This window comes from Centruroides sculpturatus, unplaced genomic scaffold (genome assembly GCF_000671375.1).
Source record: "Centruroides sculpturatus isolate CEXI.00-Female unplaced genomic scaffold, Cexi_2.0 scaffold635, whole genome shotgun sequence".
Taxonomy (NCBI): Eukaryota; Metazoa; Arthropoda; class Arachnida; order Scorpiones; family Buthidae; genus Centruroides; species Centruroides sculpturatus.
Window position 1 is genome coordinate 203,257 of NW_019384964.1, and position 23,551 is coordinate 226,807.

General features: G+C 29.5%; 1 protein-coding gene across 1 annotated transcript in view; it reads left to right on the plus strand.

The window, feature by feature from the left end:
* LOC111632487 (protein lap4-like) overlaps positions 1-23,551 on the plus strand; it is an 86,790-nt gene that overhangs the window by 25,337 nt on the left and 37,902 nt on the right. The window contains exon 2 of the mRNA XM_023376905.1: positions 17,831-17,948. Within this exon, the coding sequence (XP_023232673.1) occupies positions 17,831-17,948 (118 nt within the window). The remainder of the gene's footprint in view (positions 1-17,830; positions 17,949-23,551) is intronic.

Below are 23,551 nucleotides of genomic sequence, written 5' to 3' on the forward strand. Positions count from 1 at the left end.
TTATAAATAACAAAACTGTAGTGTGTGACTTTATATCGTTATACCTGTCGATTAAATTGCAACTGTGCTTTTGCACTTTGCGGGATCTCCTATTGACCAAATTTAGAACACCTACACATTGCAAACAGATCTTGGAACTGGCGCATCTCATATTTTACAACTCTACATTCCAGTTTAACAACAGGACCTATCTACAAAAACGTGGGGTACCCATGGGCAGCTCGATATCTGGCGACTTATGTGAGTTGGTGTTACATAAATTAGAAGAAACCGTCATATCAAAGTATAGATCTAATATTATTATTTATAAGAGATATGTGGACAATGTCTTTATCCTGTGGAAAACAAAACCAAACATCAATGATTTTTTGAGTCACATGAACAGCAATCCGTACGGACTGACCCTGAAACTAGATCAATTGACTACCACCACTGCACACTTCTTGGACATTAACATCATGCTCAATGGTGGAAATGGGTATATATTATAAACCTAGCTACATCCCATGGTTTATACCGGCAAACTCAGCGGACCCTTACACTTATAAGGTTGCAGCATTCCGGATGTTAGTTAGAAGAGCATATACATACCCTTCTAAGTGGAGTGACACCATAATTGAACTACAAAATATAGAACGCAACGCAGTGGCACAGGGATACAGAAAAGAACTAATACGAGGGCTAGCACGTGCCTATCTCCAAACACGTGATACACAAGAAGCACCCATTACTCAAAGGACTAGTCAGGAACCAACCAGAAGATGCAACATCGTTGAATACAACAAACAATTTCAAGCGTTATATAAAGAAATTGCAACTAAAACGAACACCAGTATAGTGTACCGAAGATCCCCCAATATATATCAATTATTATGTAATGCAAAAGACAAACAGAACGATCTTAGGGCTCCAGGAGTATGTAGTATTCCTGTGAGAGATGATAGATTTAAGAGAGAAATGGTGTACATCGGCTCCACGAAGTGTTCTATCCAACAGAGGATTAAACAGCACAAATACAACATAGACCATGCTTGTTACACCACTGCCCTATCCATCTACGCAACCGACCCGGACATTCACGCAGAACTATCCAACGCCAGATTAATAAATAGAGTTTTTCATATGGACCACATCAGAGCCCTTGAAGCCCTGGAAATTTACAAAGCCGGCCAGTTCATACATTTCCCTGTCTGGCCGGCTTTGTAAATGGGAAGCACGCTTTCCTATGCTTTTGGCGCTACGTATGAGAAGAACAAGAAAACGATGATGATACGTAAAATGCACATGAGTTTGAATATTTTAAAACTAAACGTTCATTCTAAGAATGGAATCCGATTGTCCTTTTAACCTGAAGCAGACCTCAAGTGAGGCCGAAAACGTTTGTTTTTACAAATAGTTAAGAAGTATCGGACAATAAAGGTTTAGTAAGTACGATTTTTTTCATTGCATTAAAATACAGTGGTACCTCAGGATATGAATGCCCCAGCATACGAAATTTTCAGGATACGACATGAAATTCGAACATATTTTTGCTCCACGATACGAACAAAAACTCACCATACGACGTTACATTAGTTTGCATTTTTTATTTGTTTTCCTTACTACAGTTATTTTTTTTAATGTATTACTTGGCTTTAATTTGAGTATGTTTTTCGCGTTAGAACGAATTATTTGGTTTAACATGTAATCATATGGGAAAAGTTGATTCATCTTACGACATTTTCATGATACGATCTCAGTTTTGGAACGGATTAATTTCGTATCCTGAGGTACCACTGTATCTGATTGCTGATTGAAAAAGTTACATGACTGTTATTTTGTTAACTTAATCAGTTGGTGGTGATTTTTGTTTTTTTGTATTTTCAGATATTTTTTAGTAGTTAATGTATTTTATGGAAGCATTACAAAATACTAATTTTAAATTTTAAATCAGGGGTGTCCAAACTTTTTGTTTCTCTGGGCCGCATTGGAAGAAGTCAAGGAGTTTTGGGCCACAAGTATATATAATATATACTTATGGCCCAATATACAAGTATATTTAAGGATTAACATGTCTACATTATAATAATAAGTAGTAAAACTTTATCACGAAACAGGATATTTTAAAAAATTACTTTTATAGACACTCAATTTTTACTTAGAAATAGATAAATTCATTTATTTGATAAAACGCAAATATTTGGTCTATTTGAGTCTCTGATTAATAAAAAGCCAAGAAACACCATTTTAAAGTGCATTTTTATTCAACTAACATTTATAAATGATATGTAGCCCCAAAAGTAGCCAAAGCTCCAAATGATATTTTTTTACGTTAAACTAAAAAAAGTAGCCACATTTGGCTCAATGTAGCCAAATCTTGCAACGCTGGAAGGAATACTAAATAAAGCTGGAGTTTTGACTCAAAGGATTATAGAGCCAAATTCGGAAAAAAGAGAAAGGACAAAAGATAAAGAAGTGAGAAAGGTTGGAAAATTAAGACTCAATATTTGCCTAACGGAAGAACTATTTAACCTTTCTGACAACTTTTTATCTTTTGTCCTTTCTCTTCTTTCACCAAATTTGGGTCTATAATCCTTTGAGTCACAACTCCAGCTTTATTTAGTAATCCTTCCTCATTCACACATCTCCAAGTACATGAAAATATTTCATTTCCACTCAAAATTAAAATATGAATAAAGGTTTATGGCTTTGTGAAACGTCTTTTCTGAGATTATGCCGTTGAAATAAATAAATAATAATAAAATTAAAACATTTGTCGGTTTTGTTTACACCTTTATTGGGCCGCATTGGAACTTGCCTTGGGCCGCATGCGGCCCGCGGGCCGCGGGTTGGACACCCCTGTTTTAAATGGATCTACTGTATAATTTTATTCCAGTTTAGATTTTTAATTATATACCATACCATAATCTTTTCAGTATGGAGCATGCCACATACTGTTAGAAATTAGATATTATATAAATTCATATATTCTTCTAAATTCAAACTCCTTTAATAAAATCTTTTGGCATGAAAATGAGAAATACTGAATTTTGGTTATGTTACAATGTTTATGCTTTAGGGGACATATGGTGAAGACAACTGTTAAAGTTACATATTTTTCAAGTTTCAAATTGTGATGAAACATTATAATAATTCATATTTTATATTATTGTGAAATCCTAAAATGTCCTAATTTGAAGATTTCAAAAAAAAAAAAAAAAAAAAATCAAATATGACTTAATAACTGAAGCCAAAAATTTAATATTTGTTTCTTCCATCTTTGACTTTCCTTATTTTGTGCTTTTTTAATTTAAACTAATTAAAATAAGGTCATTACTTTTCATTTCATTACTTTGTAGTTTTATTTGTGGAAATGCAGGAATATTTGCACATGGCATTCATAGATCTAGAAAAGGTGTATGATAGAGTAACCAAGGCAACAGATATAGAGATGTTTGAGGGAAAAGAATGTTCCAGAAAAATATGTTAGGCTCGTCAAGGAAATGTATGAGGGAGCAGAGACTCAAGTTAAGAGCAGTGTGGGCACTTCAGAAGGGTTCTTTGTTAATGTTGGTTTACATCAGTGATCGGCCCTTAGCCTTATTTGTTTGACCTGATAATGGATGTGATGGTGTGTGACGTGAAGTATGAGGCTCCGCGGAGTATGCTGTTTGTGGATGATACTGTGCTGTGTGAACTTCCCCAAACCAAGGATGAGAAGGAACTGGATGATTGGAGGAAAGTTTTGGAAGAAAGGGTCATGAAGATTAGCAGAACTAGAACAGCTNTTATGCGATATGCTTCTTGTCTAGTCTTGTGTACAAATATACGAGCTCTAAGACGGCTTTTCTTTTTCACTAGACTTATTACACCATCAATGAAATGGAAAACAAACTTTAGAAAAATTTTTTATTTATTTGAGAATGCATTTCGGATAATTCTATCCCTTTTCAACTCGTGTTACAACTATGCAGGAAAAATTAGCATAACGGGTACAAATTAGTAAAAAATTTTTTACAATAATGTTATAAAATTGTAAAAGAACATACATGAGACTTACATGGACTATGAGAAACGCAGGAGTTGTGACATTAGAAAAAATATGGATGGTGATTATTACTTAACCGGTACCAGCTACAATAATGATTAAATTGGAAAAGATTTACAATAGGGAACAATTAACATAGATGTAAAAAAATTTTTTGAACTTACAGCAAACGTGACGGCCTGGTACATAGTGTTGAAAAAAAAAAAAAAAAAAAAAATTATCTCAAAATTGCTAAAACTTTGTTGTAATGCCCTGAATAACTCATTGTAGAATTTACAATGCGTTTTCATTTCATGATTTGATAGATATACTCAAAAATTGCTCAATTTTAATTATTTAATATCTATATTATAAAACTATAAAAATTAAAAAAAAAAACTAGTTTTAAAATGCCAAAAAGTTCTTGAAGAAATTATCTTTGAAATTCTTGTTTAAAACTTTTAAGTACAGTATGTCCATGATAGAAGATAAGATATTTGTAATTTTTCTTTAAAATTCATTTTTTAAAGAGTCTTTCTCAGAAATTATGTTAATTTAATATTTTTCCTATTGATTCTTATATAAATATTTGTCATATATTATATTGTCATATATTTAATTATATTAGTCAAATTACTTTAAAGAATTTAAAACATAAGAATTAGTTATTATTATATGTTAGCAGGATATGGTAAAAAACAGTTAAACATTTTTTAAATTAAAAAATGGAAAATTGCAGATTATATTTGATATTAAAAATATATATATGACTACAAACAATTTTATATTTAAGTAATTGTAAAATGATGACTCAATATCTGATAAGCATGTAAATAAATTTTATAGAAAACTGACTAATATATTTAATCTTTACTTGTAATAATCAATTGAATTATTGTATTGAATTGTAAGATATCATAAAAAGTTATAATCATAAAAATTAAAATGTCACTTTGGATATCTGGCTATGAAATCATTTTATTTAGATATTAAATATGATGTCCAATGAATTTCAGTGACTTCTAGCTTTAATAGACTTATTTTCTTGAATTGATATATTTAAAGTCCAGATTCAGAAATGCTTGGCATTAAAAAATGATTGATATTCCAACTTCATTGTGGAGCTACAATAGCAGAGTTCATATAGTTAAGTCTGTTTTGCAATGGCTTTGCTTCATGACAAATAGACCACACAACATGTTATGCTTTTCTCAGCATTATTAGGTTTTTTTTTATAACATATTCATTATATAATGTACTGTTTATAGATATATTAATATTCTGTAGTGTATGATTAAAAAGTCTCAACTAAATTGTCATTTAATAGAACGAACAACAACCTTTTAATCCAGTAATTAACTATAATTAAACAATAAATGTTTCATACTTTGAACTTGAAGATGACTGATAAATGTATCCACAACAAAAGTTTTACTTAATTATAATTAATTGCTGGATTAAAGATTGTTTATTCTATTCTAGTCATCCAGATTTAGTCCTTTAATTGGACAGTTTGTCATCTTTTCCAGTTTGTGATGTAAATTCATGTCTAGCAATATATATTTGATGCACATGTTATACAATGTCAAGTTAGATGCTGACTGATTTTTTACTATAAACAACAATGCTAAAATCAATTCTAGCAATGGCTTACCTTGTTATTGGCTTACTCAGTTACCTTGAAATTTCACACTGAAGTTGGAATATAAACCATCTTTAGTGAAAATTAGAATTTCTGGCAAAAAAATTTCATGAAAATGAAAAAGTTTTCAAGTAAAGCAATTTATGCGAATGAATTTGACAATATAATTATTTCAACCAGGCTATTTTGTTTTATATATATCAGAGCAGCAACATCAAGCCTTTAGTTTTAGATTTTTTTTTGTCTATATTTTCATAATGACAAAATGCAAATAACATAATAAAAGTTTAAAATTATCCTGTAGTGTAATATTTCCATATAATATTCTTTGTACTCTAATAGAGCTAATTTTAATTGCATAACATTCATAAAGTATAGTGTAATAAAAGTAAAAGATTTTTTTCTTAAATGACTGATTATTTAGTGATGTAAATAAGATCTTAAAATATTTTTTGAAATTACTCAAATATTTAAAAATGTATATTATTTATGATTTCAACATATAATAAAGTANATAAAATATGTTTTATTTGTAATTTATCTTTTCAAAATATCATTACAGAAGGCAATTTTTGGCTTAGAAATAAAACTTATGAAACATTTAGAGACACCAACAATTGATGTCTTCAGAAATTCTCAAAAAATTGTTCTTTTTCCATTAAATTTGTTATGAAGTGAATAAAGTTAAATGCGCTTGAGTAAAGTGCATATCATTTCAAAGAGAATATCCATATTAATTAATAAAACTGTATTTGATGTTCAAAATAAAACACTTAACTAAAAAAAGGTATCTAAGTGCACCTTATTCCATAGAAATCTTCAATTATAAGTAGATTTTAATTGGTTTTTTACACTTGATAAGAATTCTAAGATTGAGTTTAAAACTATATTTAATGTATTTATAACAAGCAACTTTGTTATAAATGTCCTCTATTGTACAATGTCCATCCAACTTTTTTGTACAAGTAAGTTGTAAACTTTAATGGTTACAGATTCAGTATATTCAAAACTTTGTCAAGAAAGACTTTTCAAAAGTTTAAAATATAAAAAGAAAATACATTCAAAATTTCAACATATAATAAAGTAATTATTCAATATATTGGTTTTATTTAAAAATGAACTTACACATTTATAAAATTAGCAAATATCTTCAAAATAAACTTGAAAGTTTATATGTGGTTTGTATACTCTATACATTGTTGTGCATATATGGAGAGACAAGATTACAGAATGACATTTTTATTTTAATCTTTGTTCTTTTTGCAGTAGCTAGAGATAGTCTGTATCTTTTGTAAAATAAATTTAATTTATAATTTTATTATCAATCTTTAAGGAAAGCTTTGTGGAAAAGAGAGCTGGTATTGAAACACTTCTTGAGTTTGAAATCATTTCACAAGTTAACAGTTTGCATAGGTCCAACAGGAGGCTGCCCATAGAGACACTTCGTTTTTGTAAAAATAAGCAATTGTTATACTGGAAAAATGATATGTAGCACGTCATGTTCATGAGCTCTAAAACATGCTTTGTGTTCCAAGCACTACATTGGTGTTGCTTAGAATCCCCTGCTATTTTTAGTAATAGTATTCTTTTCTTTATCATTCTGTTAAATCAATTATTAGTATTATTGCAATTTTTTTATTGGTATTGACACTTTTCTTAATTCTTATTTCTTTTATGTTCAAAAAGGGACATATTTGTATTTGTTTCTGGAAGACTTAAAAATTATGAAACAGTCAATGTTTGATAGCAATTGCCAATTTCAAAAGTCTGCTTAAACAGTAAAATTAAAAATAAATTATTTCCTCAGTCAAAAATAAGAAATCAGTTAAATTTTTTTTAATTCCTAGTCTATAAATGTGAATTAATGCAATTATGTTTTTCTCTTGACTTGATTAAGCATTAAATAGAATAGGCAGCATCTTATTTTATTTCCATGTTATGTATAAGTGATAGATAGGACTTGGTGGAATTTAAATAAAAAGTCATATGTAAAAAATATTGTTAATTTTTTTGTGTTTAACAAGGATTTTATATTGTAGTAATTGAGAATGTTTTAAAAAGGTTGTTTTTTTTTTAAATATTAGTAAGTTATAAACAATATATCTCCAAGTATCTATGACTTGCAGTTTACAAGACTTTCCTATCATTAACTAAATATTTCAAAATCTGAGTGATCTGTTTTTAGTATAACAAATCAATAAATATTAACATGGCTGCATTTTAAAGCAAATGTTTGAAACTCATTTTTATAATTTAAACTTGTTTCTGGAAAAATCATTCTAAATCAAGTTGGTATCCATAGACTCAATATCTATTTCTGAACTACAATTTGATCTATATAATATCATACCAAGATGGCAAACAAAAAAAATAAGGTATTTGAATACTACACTTATAAATTTATACCAGTCTTAAAGCAAGCACTCATGAAGAGTAGTATATTTATGATATATTAATATTAATATAATACAAAAATTTTAAAGTTGTATTTAAGAAACCTTGCATTTCTCAGACGTATCTAAAATTCAAATTGATTTTGGGATAAATCAAATTAATTTATAATTAAATTATGGAATTTAGTCCAAAAGTAGGTGGTTGATCTACCATCATGTAGTGGTGAATTATAGCTTCAGGAGTCATTTTGCTCAAACTGTCCAGGCATTATAGCCTGGGCAAATTTGAATTAAGGAGTTCTACGTATGATTTGACTTTGGACATTTTTAAGGGAATTTTTTAGAGGAAATATTTTCTTATAAAAGATTGGTTTGATGTCCCCTGATGGTGGAGACCCCAGGCAATTTCCTTTTTTGCCCATAGGATAATGTGCTACTGCCATCATGTGTTAAGATTAACCAGCAGTATGACATAGGATCCAAATGACTCCAACACATTTCCAAAGTGATTCCATTTGGTAACTGTTTTAGGACTTTTCAGTTCATGCCTTTATATTTATTTGACTTTATTATATTCACCTAAAATTTGGGTGAACAAACTCTTATAATTAAGATATTAGAAGGTCACAAACTTTGTTCAGGGTCTCTAATTACTCCATATAGCATTTCATTTCACTTTCTTGGCATAGCTCAGATGGGGTAGGTTTGTAAAGCAGTTCAAGAACAAAATATTTGAGTTTTGTATTACTGTAGTTACAGTGACATATGTCATCAAATTTATTACATTACTAACTTTCAAAAACTTTGACTAAGTTAATTTTAGTCAAATGACTAATCTTTCATTTCAATTTTTCCATATTACAGAAATTTGCCATTTTAATTAGTCTTTTAAGATGACACATGGAATGGTGAATTACATTTTCTCACTTGGTGAATTGAAGTTAATAATTTGTTTTTAGATATGCTTATTTGGCAGTTAAAATTGGACTATGGTTTATTATGGTTTTTTATTCATTTATCAGAGTTAAATTTATTCAATTTTCCATTTAAAATGATGGTAATATAATTGCCACTATTATAGGATATTGTGTATTATATTACTTTCGTCATTGTTGTCCAAATAATTTTAAGCTTCTAGTTAATTGAAACTTTAGGTATAATTATTAGATGATTACATTGTGTTACTCTCATCAATATTATCATTGGAAAAAAAATTAATCTTATTTAAAATCACTGAACAGAAACACATTAATTGATAAACATTATTGTCTAAATTACTGTAAATTGCATGTTCATAAGGAAACATTAATGAAATAATCAAAATTTACTTAAATTTGATTATATAGTAAAACAAGCATTTTGAATATCAGAACAGGAATTACAATATAGAAGAAAATTAGGATTAAAAATCAAACAGGAAATACTTAATTAAAATATACAATAAAAATGAGTAAAAATTATATAAGAAAGAATGAAATATCAAAAGTAAACTTTTTAATTAGCATGTTAGTGGTCTACTTCTGCATATTTTTAAATTACTAATTATAAAATACCATTAATGTCATTTTTTACATACCTTAGTCACACAATCAAGTGGAGATAAATAGTTGTAATAAATTTGATTTTAGTTGTGTATTCTGAAACCTTGTCTTCTTTTATCTGTTTTTATTGTCATGACTAGGTGCATAGATAGACACTGGGCATTTCTACATCATCTTTATTTGGAATATCCTATAGGTAGATACGCATTTCGGGCATAAGCCCCTCATCTGTTGGCGTGACTTCCAGGATTTCTTGTAGGTGGTGCAAACACACATAAATTCCGTTTAAAATTACTTATTTACAGTTAAAATTGTTTTACAGTTAAAATACCATTATAGTTTAAAATATATTCACAATTAAAAGTACTATTACAGTTAAGATTTCTTGACTTAACATCGAACATCTTCTAGCACATACTCTTGACATCTGGAGTCATGCTGACAGATAAGGAGCTTATGCCCAAAACACGTATCGGCCTATAGGATATTCTGGATAAAGATGATGTAGAAATGCCCAGTGTCTATCTATGCACTTAGTCATGATGATAAAAAGAAATAAATTTGATTATTAGCAATCAAAACCATTAAATTGTTAAGATTTAGACTAATTCTACTGTCAAAACTGACAGTAGAATTAGAATACTGTATAGAGATATTGTCAGGTCACAACAACATTCTTTGGAATGAAATTTTTAAAAAATTTTAATGCTATTAAAAAATTAATGAGATATTAAGGTATTAGTACATTAGCTGGTCAGTAGAAAAAATTGATAAATTTATTGTTGTTTTAGCTTCTGAATGTTATTTTAGAATATTTCAAAAATAAATTCAAAATTTTGTATGTCTTGAAGGTGAAGGAATATGCTAAATTCTTTGGAAAGAATTTTATATTTTTTAAAGAATTAAGATACTATTTTCGTTAAATATGTAGAAACAATTTTATTGTCTACTAAGTATAATTATATTTATTCATCTTTAGAATATACAGTTTATTTAAGAATAAACAAATAACATTATGGTTGCAAATTTATACATCATCCAAAGCTGAATATTATCGGGCTAGAAACAGCTATAATACTAATAATTTTATAGACAATTTGGCATTAGAGTTAGGCGTTAGGTGCCATCTGTTGATAAATTTAATAATTATAAATTAATTAAATAATTTAAATAATAATTTTAGAATGTCTAACTCTAATGCCAAATTGTCTATTAAATTATTAGTATTATAGCCGTTTCTAGCCCGATAATATTCGACTTTGGTTGATATATGGCTTTAAACGTATTGGGTGTAGTAAGGATGTTTGATGGTTGCAAATTTAATTATAATAACTATGCACAACTTGATATGATAACAAAAAACTAAAATTTATTGAGGGTACTTTCACCTTTCTTGTAATTAAGGCTTCCTCAATCTAAACATATTGAGGAAGCTTTAATTGTAAAGTAGGCAAGAGTATTCTCAATAAAGTTTAGATGTTATTAATATATTGTCAAGTTGTATATAATTATTACAATTCAAAGAATTTGCACTTTTTAATAATAATTCAGAAAGGCTCAAAAGTGATAGGAGTTTTAAGTGTTTAAAAAAAAAACTACTCCTGTAAAGTATAATTTTGTTTTTTTGTTACTTTGATTATGAGGTAGATTGTAAGAAGTAAAAAATATTACAGGACTATTTATGGAAAAAGTAGAATCTTTCTTACAGAGTTTTGTTCTTAGAGTTCAGATCTAAGATTTCATTATGCCAGAATCAAAATTAGTTTCATCAAATATGTTGAAAGTAAAGCTTGATTCAGTTGCTGTTTCATTAAGCAGTGCTAAATTTAAACAATACATAAATTTTACAAGTTGAAATGACTTTTCAAAACTTATATTTATCAATTTTGTTGTAAAGTTTTATTTTTTACATTTTTAATTTTTAAACAGTTATGAAGACAGATTTTTTTTGTGTGTTTCTGATAATGGAAATTATCAATTAGATAGTTGATATTCTAATAATTTCATTACTAAATATAAATGAGTCAGTTTATTATGTTTGAGAAAGAAAAATAGCATGTATCAAATGCATATATTGTACTGTCTCAAACAAAAACTGAAAAAATTGAATTGGAAAAAATAAAAATTATTCTTCACCTGTTTCAAATTACTCTCATCTTTTAAAAAAACTGCATTTTGCCTCTTGATTGCACCTTTTCTCATTAATTGAAATAGTTAAGTTTTAGCTATTTCCAGTGATTTTGACCTCAAATAACTTATGTCCTGGTACTGTACATATCATATATCTGCACAGATAAGACGATAGTTAAATAATAAAAAAAAAAAAGACCCCACAATATCTGGGGTCATCTTATAGGACAGATACAAAAAAAAAGATTGAAAGTTATATAAATTAAAACCATTAAAAAAACTTAATAAACCATAATTATTTATTGGTAGAGAGTATGGTATGTCTGTAAAGTACTATTTTTAGTGTTTTGCTCTACAACGAATTTTTTTTTTCTTAAAGAGCCGGGACCTAACGGGTACTTTACGCGGGTTCGCGTTTGTTAGTTGCCAGGCCTGGACTTTTAGCGTGCACCGAAATAAATTAAGGACAAAAGGTAGTCACAAAAAAAATCTCAATAATAAATGTTTAATCAAGTCTAACAAATACTATGTACAAGATTTATAAACAAACAACAAATTTATTAAATAAAAAATCAAATCACAATCAACCCGACAAACTTAAGTCTTATTCTAACTTAGAACTATTCCCCTTGGAATTCCGACAAAACAAAATTCAATCTTAACTTAGTTACAAATTCTCTTATAACTATCGATCCTAACCGTCACCTCAATTAATACTCAGAACCTTTTTCCTCCACTCAAGACTCTCCTCTTTCCTATCGTCAAAATCGAACCTTCAATCTCCTACTAGGATTTCCTATTTGACACCTTTTTCACTGCTACCAGCAGACCAACGCTTTCGGTTCAGGAGCTCACCTCGTCTGTCTTCACTTGAGTTACTGTACTTATAGTCTGAGGTGACGTCACAGTTCTACTGGAGACACTCCCCTCATTTACATATCTACACGTAACATTCTTTTTCTCTTCGTTATCTGGTAGCTTATTTCTCGACAATACTTTGTTAACCTTTTACAACATTTCTTTAACAATTATCGGGATGTTTAATTTAAGGTTACACAAGTTCCTAAAAAGTTTATTGGGGTGTCCCCCCTTCAGTGCGGACTTACAATTCTGCCGCTTGGGCATGCACGTGAGTGCGAATTCTAGCTATGGCGCTGTATTTTCGTCGTCGGTAAGTTGGTTTATCCCTTATCTTCTTGTTTTGACCGTTCTGGGGTGATGGGTAAGGAAACCTTCGTCCTAAATAAACATAAGCCCCAAACAAAAATATAATAAAAGCAAAATAAAAGTAAAATAAAAATAAAGCTCAGACTTAGTTCCTTACATGTCCACAAAAGAGAATAGCCCATATGACATTTTTGTGAATAGTCAAGGTCATTACCCAAATGCCCAAATCAGTGTGATTGTTTGCAACAATCACAAGGCAGTGCTGCCAGATGCAAGAAAATAAAATTTGTTTATTCAAAAAATTACAAATAGGACATAATTTTGTATGTGCTATACAGTGTTATTATCCAGATGATGATCAATGATCTAAACTAAATTCATAGGCTGTTGATAGTTTGAGGGTTGCCTTATAGGACAGATATATGCTAAAACTATAAAACTTCGACAAAAATTTATATCTTGTCTTATCTGAAGGTCGTCTTATCTGTGCAGATATACTATGTTTTAAAAAATCTGATTTTCACTTTAATTAATTTCAGATATTTTCAAAAGAAATATTTAAATTAATGTTCAGAAAAAATTTCTATAACAGAATTTATAAAGAAAATATATGAACATTTTTACTATTGTCATAATATGTAAAATATATTGAATGTAAACAGTAATATATGCTAATTTTGATCCTAGCTTTGACCATGCATCTATAGTAAATATATAAAAGCAGAAAATGATAAAAATAAACTGTGTTAATGTTCTATTAACATTTTCATTAAAGCTGAATTCTTTAAATGTTTCTTCTCCTAATTCATTTTGAATTGAGGTAAGATATTTGAAACAAATATCTTCATTTAGTTCAGTTTAGTACTTAGTAATGGAATCACAACATGCTTTACATTTGACGATACCTTTATGATAACCTAAATTATCACATGAATTTTTTATATCTTTGGCAGCCATTCTTATCTTGGCCAGACTGCAAAATACATCACTTTAAATAGAAATTGACTATCCTGGATTTGATGTCTATTGAACTACTTATAACTAGTTCAATGAACATCAAATTTAGGATAGCTAATTTATTATTTGTAGCAAAAGTAAAATGAAAGACAAGATGAAAAAATGAAGACATTTTAGTTTTTCATACATATTTTATTGTATAAATATCCTCAGCCATTTTTTATTGAAAAGTAAAGCTGTTTAATTCAAGTGTATATGATATTTGATTACAAATTATTATACTAGTAAATTGAATAACTGCAATTTATGCTAACCTGGCTTAAGTTAATGTGAAAATGTATGATGGCAGTTTTTTCCAAGCTCCAATGGTCCATAAAACAAAGACAAATGTAAATAACAAAATGAATTTATTACCAAAAGTTAGGTGCAAACATGGTTACTTTTCGACATAATTACTGTAAAGATTGAGGAATTTGTCATTTCTGTGGATGAGCTTTTCCATCCTCTTGTCATACAATGTTGCCACCAATGACTTGAGATGTGCCCTAACATTGTTTTGAAGATCGTCTTTAGTCTGAAACCTCTGCCTTACTAGCCATGTTTTCAGTTCAGGAATTTTAAATTTATTTTAATTTCATGATAGAATAGATTATTATATTCTGAAGTTTGAAAAATGTAATGCAGATAATGATAAAGAAAATATTGCCTTACTGCTTTTTAAGATTATCAAATTTAATCTCTATTTTTAAAATCTTCTGGTTCATTTTCAGCCATCTTTAGTTAAGAATGATTTTAAACTTTAGGAGCAGCTTATATAAAATAGAACAGCCAGCTTTTGAACTAAAAGGAATTAAACTATTTAAATTATGTTCTAGAATATTTACTTTACAGCTTAGAATAATAATTTTCAAATTCTATTATGTTTGTAAAATTCCAGAAATTCTTTTAAGATTTCTTAAAGAATAAATAAAACTTTTACACTTGAAATTAATATTTAAAATTAAAATACATACTAATATTTCAGCTAAAAGCTAAAACTTTTAGAAACTTTAAACAAACCTTAAGACAACAAGAGACACCACTTATTAATAATAAAAGATAAAACTATAAACTGTCTATTGGCATTACAGGTAAATACGTGTCACTGCCAGAATGCTCTGTATCTATCTTGCAGAACATCATATAACATATTAGCCATAGCTATCTTATATCCTATTTATTTTGTAATAGCTTATAATTTTGTATTATTATGTGTGTAATTTTTATGTTCCATGACTGTGCATGAAGAGTAATTTGAAAATGTGTTCTTTCTCTAGGTTTATAATGTTCTATCCTCCATATTACATGAAGAAGACTGTTATATACTGTCAAAAGTACTCATCAATTAAACGTATTTACCTACATATCTTAAAAAATTTCCATAATAAATCAGTCAACTATTCTCAGTGTATCTTCTGAACATGGAATGCATTAATTCTGAACATACCATACATTAATATTTTATTAAAAATTCTGACTTTATAAAATAATTTATGCTATATCTTCTTTTTCTCACCTTTTCCCACGTTTATATGGGATCGGGTGTTTCCTTCTCTAATATGTTTTTTCCATTTCTCTCTATCAAGGGCTTCTTCTCTCTTAAGTCCCCTTTGGTTCAAGTCTTCTTCCACCTTATCTTTCCAATGCATCTTTGGTCTTCTTCTTTTCCTCTTTCTTTTTACTACAAGTTTTCCAATCTTCTTTCCAACATAATTGTCACTTCTTCACTCTACGTGGCCAAACCACCTCAACTTACATTCTTGCATCTTTTTGTTCAAGAAGCCTACCTTAACAGAACCTCTAATAAAATATTCTATCCTTCCTTGACACTCTTCACACGTCCATCTCAACATTCTTATCTCAGCCATCTTTCTTTCTTGGGCTCTTGTTATTGCCTATGTCTCAGCTCCGTATAACATTGCAGGTCTACAACTGATTTATAGAATTTTCCTTTCAGATTGCAGCTAACTTTCTTGTCGCATAACACACCGCTCAGCTTTCTCCAGTTCATCCATTCACATTGAATTCTATGCTCCTCAATCCTCCTCCCATCTCGACAAATGTCCCAAGATATTTAAACTTGGAATAAAAGGGAGTGGCACATTTTGGATTTTAATATTACACTCATCTCTACCATTCAGAGTCATATAAGCTGTTTTAGTTCTGCTAATCTTTATGCCCCTTTCTTCCAAACTTTCCTCCAATCTTGCAGTTTTTTCTCAGCCTTGGTTTGGGAAAGTTCACACAGCACAATATCATCTGCAAACAGCATACTGCACGGAGCCTCACACTTCACATCACACACCAACACGTCCATTATCAGGTCAAACAAATAAGGGCTAAGAGCCCTGATGCAAAACAACATTAAGGAAGAATCCTACTGTAGTGCCCACACTACTTTTAACTTGGGTCTCTGCTCCCTTGTACATTTCCTTGACGAGTCTAACATATTTACCAACTCTTCTATTCTGAATACTGGTATTTTGACTAATCTTGTACTCACTCGTTTACCTTTATTGTCCGGTACTTCTTAACCATTCGTAAAACAAATGTTTTCGGCCTCAGTCGAGGTCTGCATCAGGTTATAAGAACAATTGGATTCCAATCTTAGAATGAATGATTTTTAAAAAATTATATTCGAACATATGAACGTGTTATGTATCATTATCGTTTCCTTGTTCTTTGCATACGTATCGCCACTCATAGGAAAGCGCATTGCCATCTTTGGTGTTAATACATCTCCCTTCCCGGCCAGCTCTGTATATCTCCAGGACTTCAAGGACTCTGATGTGGTCAGTATTAAAGGCTCTATTTATCAATCTGGTGTTGGATAGATCTGCATGAATATCTAGGTCTGTGGCATAGGTTGACAGGGCGGTGGTGTAACGAGCATGGTCTATGTCATATTTGTGCTCCTTAATTCTCTGCTGGATAGAACGCTTCATGGAGCTGATGTACACCATTTTTCTCCGAAATCTATTATCCCTTACAGGAATACTATATACCCCTGGAGCCCTAAGATTGTCCTGTTTGTCCTTTGCATTACGTAATAATTGATATATATTAGGGGATCTTCAGTACGTTACACTGGTGTTCATTTTTGTTGCAATTTCTTTATATAATGTTTGAAATCGTTGGTTATATATTCAATGATGGTGATATTTTTAACGATCGGCTCGCGTTTTGTGTCGGTGATGTATAATACATCACCAACACAAAACGCGAGCGTTTGTGCATAATACATCACCGACACGGAATGTGATCAAGTGAATCATGTTATTTCTGTGATTGTGTTACGTGGCAATCAAGTGAATCATGTTGTTTCTGTGATTGTGTTACGTGGCAATCAAGTGAATCATGTTGTTTCTTTGATAGAACACAATCACAGAAACATAAAATAAAAATTTGAATGGACATTGAAATTTCTATTTTATGTTTTCAATCAATTAAAAAAAAAAATGAACATGCTGGAGTGCCTGCTTTAACGGTATGAAAACAGCATAAAATGCCATGCTTCAGTATGGGTATGTGCGAGAGATCCTACAACAACAAACTATAGCTCAGGTTTTTATAGGGCCTTCCAAGCTGCCAATAGAAACAGTTCCTCCTCCTGATTGATACACCTGCTATATATGTTTGCTTTAAAAATTTCTAAGGCTTCTAAATATCTAGGACAATAGGTTTAAAGTAGGAGTTATTTGTCATTCAGTGTGAGTGCTCTTTTTCTCATAATTTATGCTTCTAAATTATATATTTATATATTAGTGTTTCTATTTTTTATTATTACATATTATTTCAATATTTGTATTTCATTTAATCTATTTTTTCTTCCTATAAAATAATGAACAAATAGGTTATATTTTGATACTGAATTATTACAAATTTTATTTCATATTTGTATGAAAATAAATTTCTGTTATCATGATATATTAATTATATATTTTTGTTTATTTAGGGATTATTTCGACTTGTTAAACTGCGACGATTAAGTCTCAGTGACAATGAAATCGTTCGTTTACCACCTGAAATTGCTCATTTATCCAATTTAATTGATTTGGATGTGAGCAGAAATGGTAATACTTTTGAATTATTTCTATTTATATTCTCTGCTTATTTAACTTGTTATTTGGATGTTGTTATTTGGATGTGTATAAATTATTATAATTTGTTGATTGTTTTTAATTTAAAAAAATAATACTGATGTTTTGTTCAATATGAAGTTAAGTTATTTGTTTTAATAAATTTATTGTAACGTTAATGCAAGGTTATTGAATTTTAAACCAAAAATTAGAAAAAAAAATCATATAATGTTATATTATTTTGTCAGATTAATAAAAAAAAGTCTAGCAACGGATTGTATAACTTTATTGGGTTTTGAGATTTTATTTTAAAAATAACATTTGTATTACTAATGAAAATAAATAACTAAAATTGTATGTGGCACCATCTACTGTACTAGAAGATTTTGTTATAAAAAATTTATATATTTTTAATTATTATAAAATAGCAAAAGACTTAATTTTGAGGGTAAAGATGAGTTTCATAAAACACTGTAAATGCTAACAACAAGTAAAATCTTCGTTAAGTCTGACCCCTCACAAGATATATCATGTGACTCCTCAATCTCTCCATNTAAAAAAATTCACAAATAATTTGAATATAAAAATTATTATTTCTTTCTTATTGTGAAAAGGCATATTAGTTTTAATGTGAGATTTAAGACATTTCCTATTTAAAGTAACAATTTTATTTTTTTTATTAAATGCCAATTGACCATTCAAATCTTAGCACTTTAAAATTGTTATATTTTAAATTTTCTAGATTTTGAAAATTTTCAAATATAATAAACACATCTGTAATTTCACAACTTACTGAGTTATTGGCCAGTGAAATTTATGAGTTTGTTTATATGAAACCTATTATTTGAAACTAAACATTTATACTGTATAAATTTCATGAAAAGTTTGAATTACATGTTGACATTTTCATTGCTGATTATTTTCATTCTAGAGTAGATAGAAATATCAAACAAGAGAAAACTAATGATTTTGTCTATAGCAGAAAAAGTATCTATGATAAAGACCATGGAGGAAAGTAAAAGAACACGATATGGAATTATGAAAGAATTTAACATTCCATTGAGTATTCTCTCTACTTTTCTGAAACACAAGGAGGGGATTTTGGAACACTTCAATGAACAACAGAATAAGACTAAACAAAAAATAAAGCATAAATATGAATATACAGATAGTGAAAATGGTTGTACAGTATAGAGATGAATGTTCTTGTTGATGGAAACTTCTTAGGGAAAAAGTTGAAAAATTTGGACAACAATTGGGATGTATTCAGTTCAAAGCAAGCAGCAAGTGGCTGGCCAAATTTAAGAAGTGGCATGGAATATTTTTCAATAAGATATATGGTGAAAGTGAAGAAGTATGAGGGAAGGGTTGCACACAATAGCGAAAAATTTACCAGAAACTGTGCAGAACTATAGCCTAGATGGCATTTTCAATGCAGGTGAAACAGATTTATATTATAAATGTCTGCCAGACAAAACAATGGTGTTCTAAGATCATTTGTGTCGTGAAGATTAAAAAATGAAGAACATATCATGTTCACTTTCAAAAGAGGAATTACAAGTAATAAAAATTGCTATTATTATTAATTGGGAGATGATGTTTTAACAATGCCTATGGTGTTCTGTGATACGACAAGCAAGCATTCTTGTCGTTGCCCCTATATACTTCTCAATTATCCCTGTTATTGGAGTTTCTAGGTTGCACTGCGTATACTCCCGATTTTTCTAAAATGTCAACTTTATCCCAATCATTGCATACGCTCCTGCGTAGGCTGGGTAGGGGAATTAAAGGAAGGTTAAAGCTGTATCGCCAGAAAATACGGCTAATAAGTATGGACGGTACTCCTAGATAGGGCAACGCTGATTGTACTCTAGACATTTCTTTTTTTGCTGTATAGTGTGGTAAATGGGAAAAGGGAATCTTTTACCCTACATAGTGCATGCGTAAATTTGGCACCTGTGAATCCAGCGTGATGTACTGCCATTCTTACAATTTTCAATTCGACTTTTATTAGAGCTTGCGATGAGGTAATGTAGGAGATCATGTTGGACTTATGATGCACTGTAAACTGCGGCCCTTCTAGTGACTTCCGTATCTGCATGTCCAAAAAATGTTATAGATTGATCCAGCTCCTTTTCCCTACATCACGCTGGATTTATAGGTGCCAAATTTACGCATGCACTATGTAATAAAGTTGACATTTTAGAAAAATCGGGAGTATACGCAGTGCAACTAGAAACTCCAATAACAGGGATAATTGAGAAGTATATAGGGGCAACGACAAGAATGCTTGCTTGNATTAATTGGGAGATGATGTTTTAACAATGCCAAGACATTACCTATACAATATGGAACAAATAAGAAAGCATGAATGACATCAGAGCTGTTTTCTAAATTACATTTATTTGGAAAGCGCTCCTCACAATGACCACGGACGCATGCAAATGTCCCTACCCTCGACTTGCCTGAAATATGGGTTACTTTATACCGGCATTTATACAACAAAATGCGTCAAGAATCGCACAATTAGTACGATCGCTCCTCAACGCATGCGCTGATAGTTGAGTGGATTTAAGATCTTTCGAACGCCTGCAAAAGCTAGTTGCACGTTACCAACAGAATTACCGAATGTTATGATTTAAAAATTGACAAGAAAAGTTTTCTGTTTTCTACTTGGAATACTCTGCACGTTTTTTTTTTCAAATTTATTATTTTTTGCCTGAGGACAATGATATAATACTTGTCAAAAGTACTTGCGATATAAGAAAATCGTGTTAATGCTGAACTCAGTGCTTGTTATCAAGAAGTGCTTGTTTTAAATGTTTTCAACATTACAAAATGTCTTCTTCGGGATATCATCTAAATTGAATACAAAATGTATGCAAGAATAGAGATTTAAAATATTTGAATATATTTATTATTATTGTAATTTGAAGCATGTAAGATGGATTTTTTAGGTTGTGTAATCCTAAACAATATTTATCTTATATACATTATAAATAATGTAAGCTATTAAAAACTGTTAATGTACAAAATATATAAAAATTCAATTTATATTTTTTAATATCTTGTTAAAGTTACATACATTTATGTGTTTATGTGCACATGCATTTTGTTCACCCTTTTTGAAGTTTAATAATTCCTTTGCTTTTTGTCAAAAATTTCTGAAATTTGCAGGGTTTGTGTATTAGGGGAATTGATGCTATTGATGGTTAAAGGTCAATAGGGTGGGGAGATAAAGGAAGAGTCATGTGTCATATCTCAAGTAGGGTTGAACTTACTGATGCATTTTTCATTATTAGCATTTACAATTGTTGAATAAAACTCATCCTTACCCTCAAAATCAAGCTTTTTGCCATTTTATAACAAATAAAAACATAAAAAGTTTTTAAATAAAATCTCGTAACAGATGGCACCACATGCAGTTTTAAATGTTGGGAAAGTTAATTAAGCAGCTCATTGCTGGATTTTTTTTTAAGTTGACATCTAGATATTGAAAATTTTAATTTTAAAACACAATTTTCTTGTGTTTTGGCAAGTTTTCCTAAGTAATGTCTATAGGCTTAGCCAAGATGCTACTCCTATTTATTATAATTTTTTCCAACTATTGCTATAATATTATAATATTTTTCTACTGCAAATATCTTTGTGACTGCTTTAATTTCCCCCAAATCTTGTCCATTTGATCAGACATAATCTGCATCCTTGATTTACAGTAATAAATATATCAAATAGTTTTACAATTTCATATCATAGTAAGATATTAAATTGTAAATCTATATGATGTATCAGCTCCAGATTTTTTAAATATTAGATGATAAAAAAATTCACAAATAATTTGAATATAAAAATTATTATTTCTTTCTTATTGTGAAAAGGCATATTAGTTTTAATGTGAGATTTAAGACATTTCCTATTTAAAGTAACAATTTTATTTTTTTTATTAAATGCCAATTGACCATTCAAATCTTAGCACTTTAAAATTGTTATATTTTAAATTTTCTAGATTTTGAAAATTTTCAAATATAATAAACACATCTGTAATTTCACAACTTACTGAGTTATTGGCCAGTGAAATTTATGAGTTTGTTTATATGAAACCTATTATTTGAAACTAAACATTTATACTGTATAAATTTCATGAAAAGTTTGAATTACATGTTGACATTTTCATTGCTGATTATTTTCATTCTAGAGTAGATAGAAATAGCAAACAAGAGAAAACTAATGATTTTGTCTATAGCAGAAAAAGTATCTATGATAAAGACCATGGAGGAAAGTAAAAGAACACGATATGGAATTATGAAAGAATTTAACATTCCATTGAGTATTCTCTCTACTTTTCTGAAACACAAGGAGGGGATTTTGGAACACTTCAATGAACAACAGAATAAGACTAAACAAAAAATAAAGCATAAATATGAATATACAGATAGTGAAAATGGTTGTACAGTATAGAGATGAATGTTCTTGTTGATGGAAACTTCTTAGGGAAAAAGTTGAAAAATTTGGACAACAATTGGGATGTATTCAGTTCAAAGCAAGCAGCAAGTGGCTGGCCAAATTTAAGAAGTGGCATGGAATATTTTTCAATAAGATATATGGTGAAAGTGAAGAAGTATGAGGGAAGGGTTGCACACAATAGCGAAAAATTTACCAGAAACTGTGCAGAACTATAGCCTAGATGGCATTTTCAATGCAGGTGAAACAGATTTATATTATAAATGTCTGCCAGACAAAACAATGGTGTTCTAAGATCATTTGTGTCGTGAAGATTAAAAAATGAAGAACATATCATGTTCACTTTCAAAAGAGGAATTACAAGTAATAAAAATTGCTATTATTATTAATTGGGAGATGATGTTTTAACAATGCCAAGACATTACCTATACAATATGGAACAAATAAGAAAGCATGAATGACATCAGAGCTGTTTTCTAAGTGGCTGAAAAGTTATACACTTGCACAATTTCCAAAAACAGAAAATCATTCTTTCTATCAGTAATTGCAGTGGACATTTTCTCATTACCACTCTGAATGCTAAACAATTTAATTTTTAAATTATACTTAATATTGTATTTATTTAAATTGCACTTAACAATTAACATTGTATTACTAAATACAACTTCTATATTGCAACCTTTAAAGAACCAGGAAATCATTCAAAACTTTAAATTACAATATAGAAAGCACAATTTCATGGTGGACTCAGGATATATTCTTCCAATTAGAAAGTTCAGACTATGTACGAAAAATTTTTTAAATTTTTGAGTCTATCTAATCCATTAACACACACAGAAGTACCCGTAACATTGTTGAAGAAAAACTTCAATAAAAACAAATAATGAATAGGTAAAAAACTCACAATATTAAAAATGATCAAAACGTCAGCCTTTTATTTGAGGTTCTGACGTCTTTTACATTAAAAACAACAGGTCTTCTCACACTACCATCAAGTAGTTATCCAATTTTATCAGGTTCAAGCCCCCTGGTGGTTGATACGAGTCATCCTTACATTTGCATATAGACAATTTCATGGTGGACTCAGGATATATTCTTCCAATTAGAAAGTTCAGACTATGTACGAAAAATTTTTT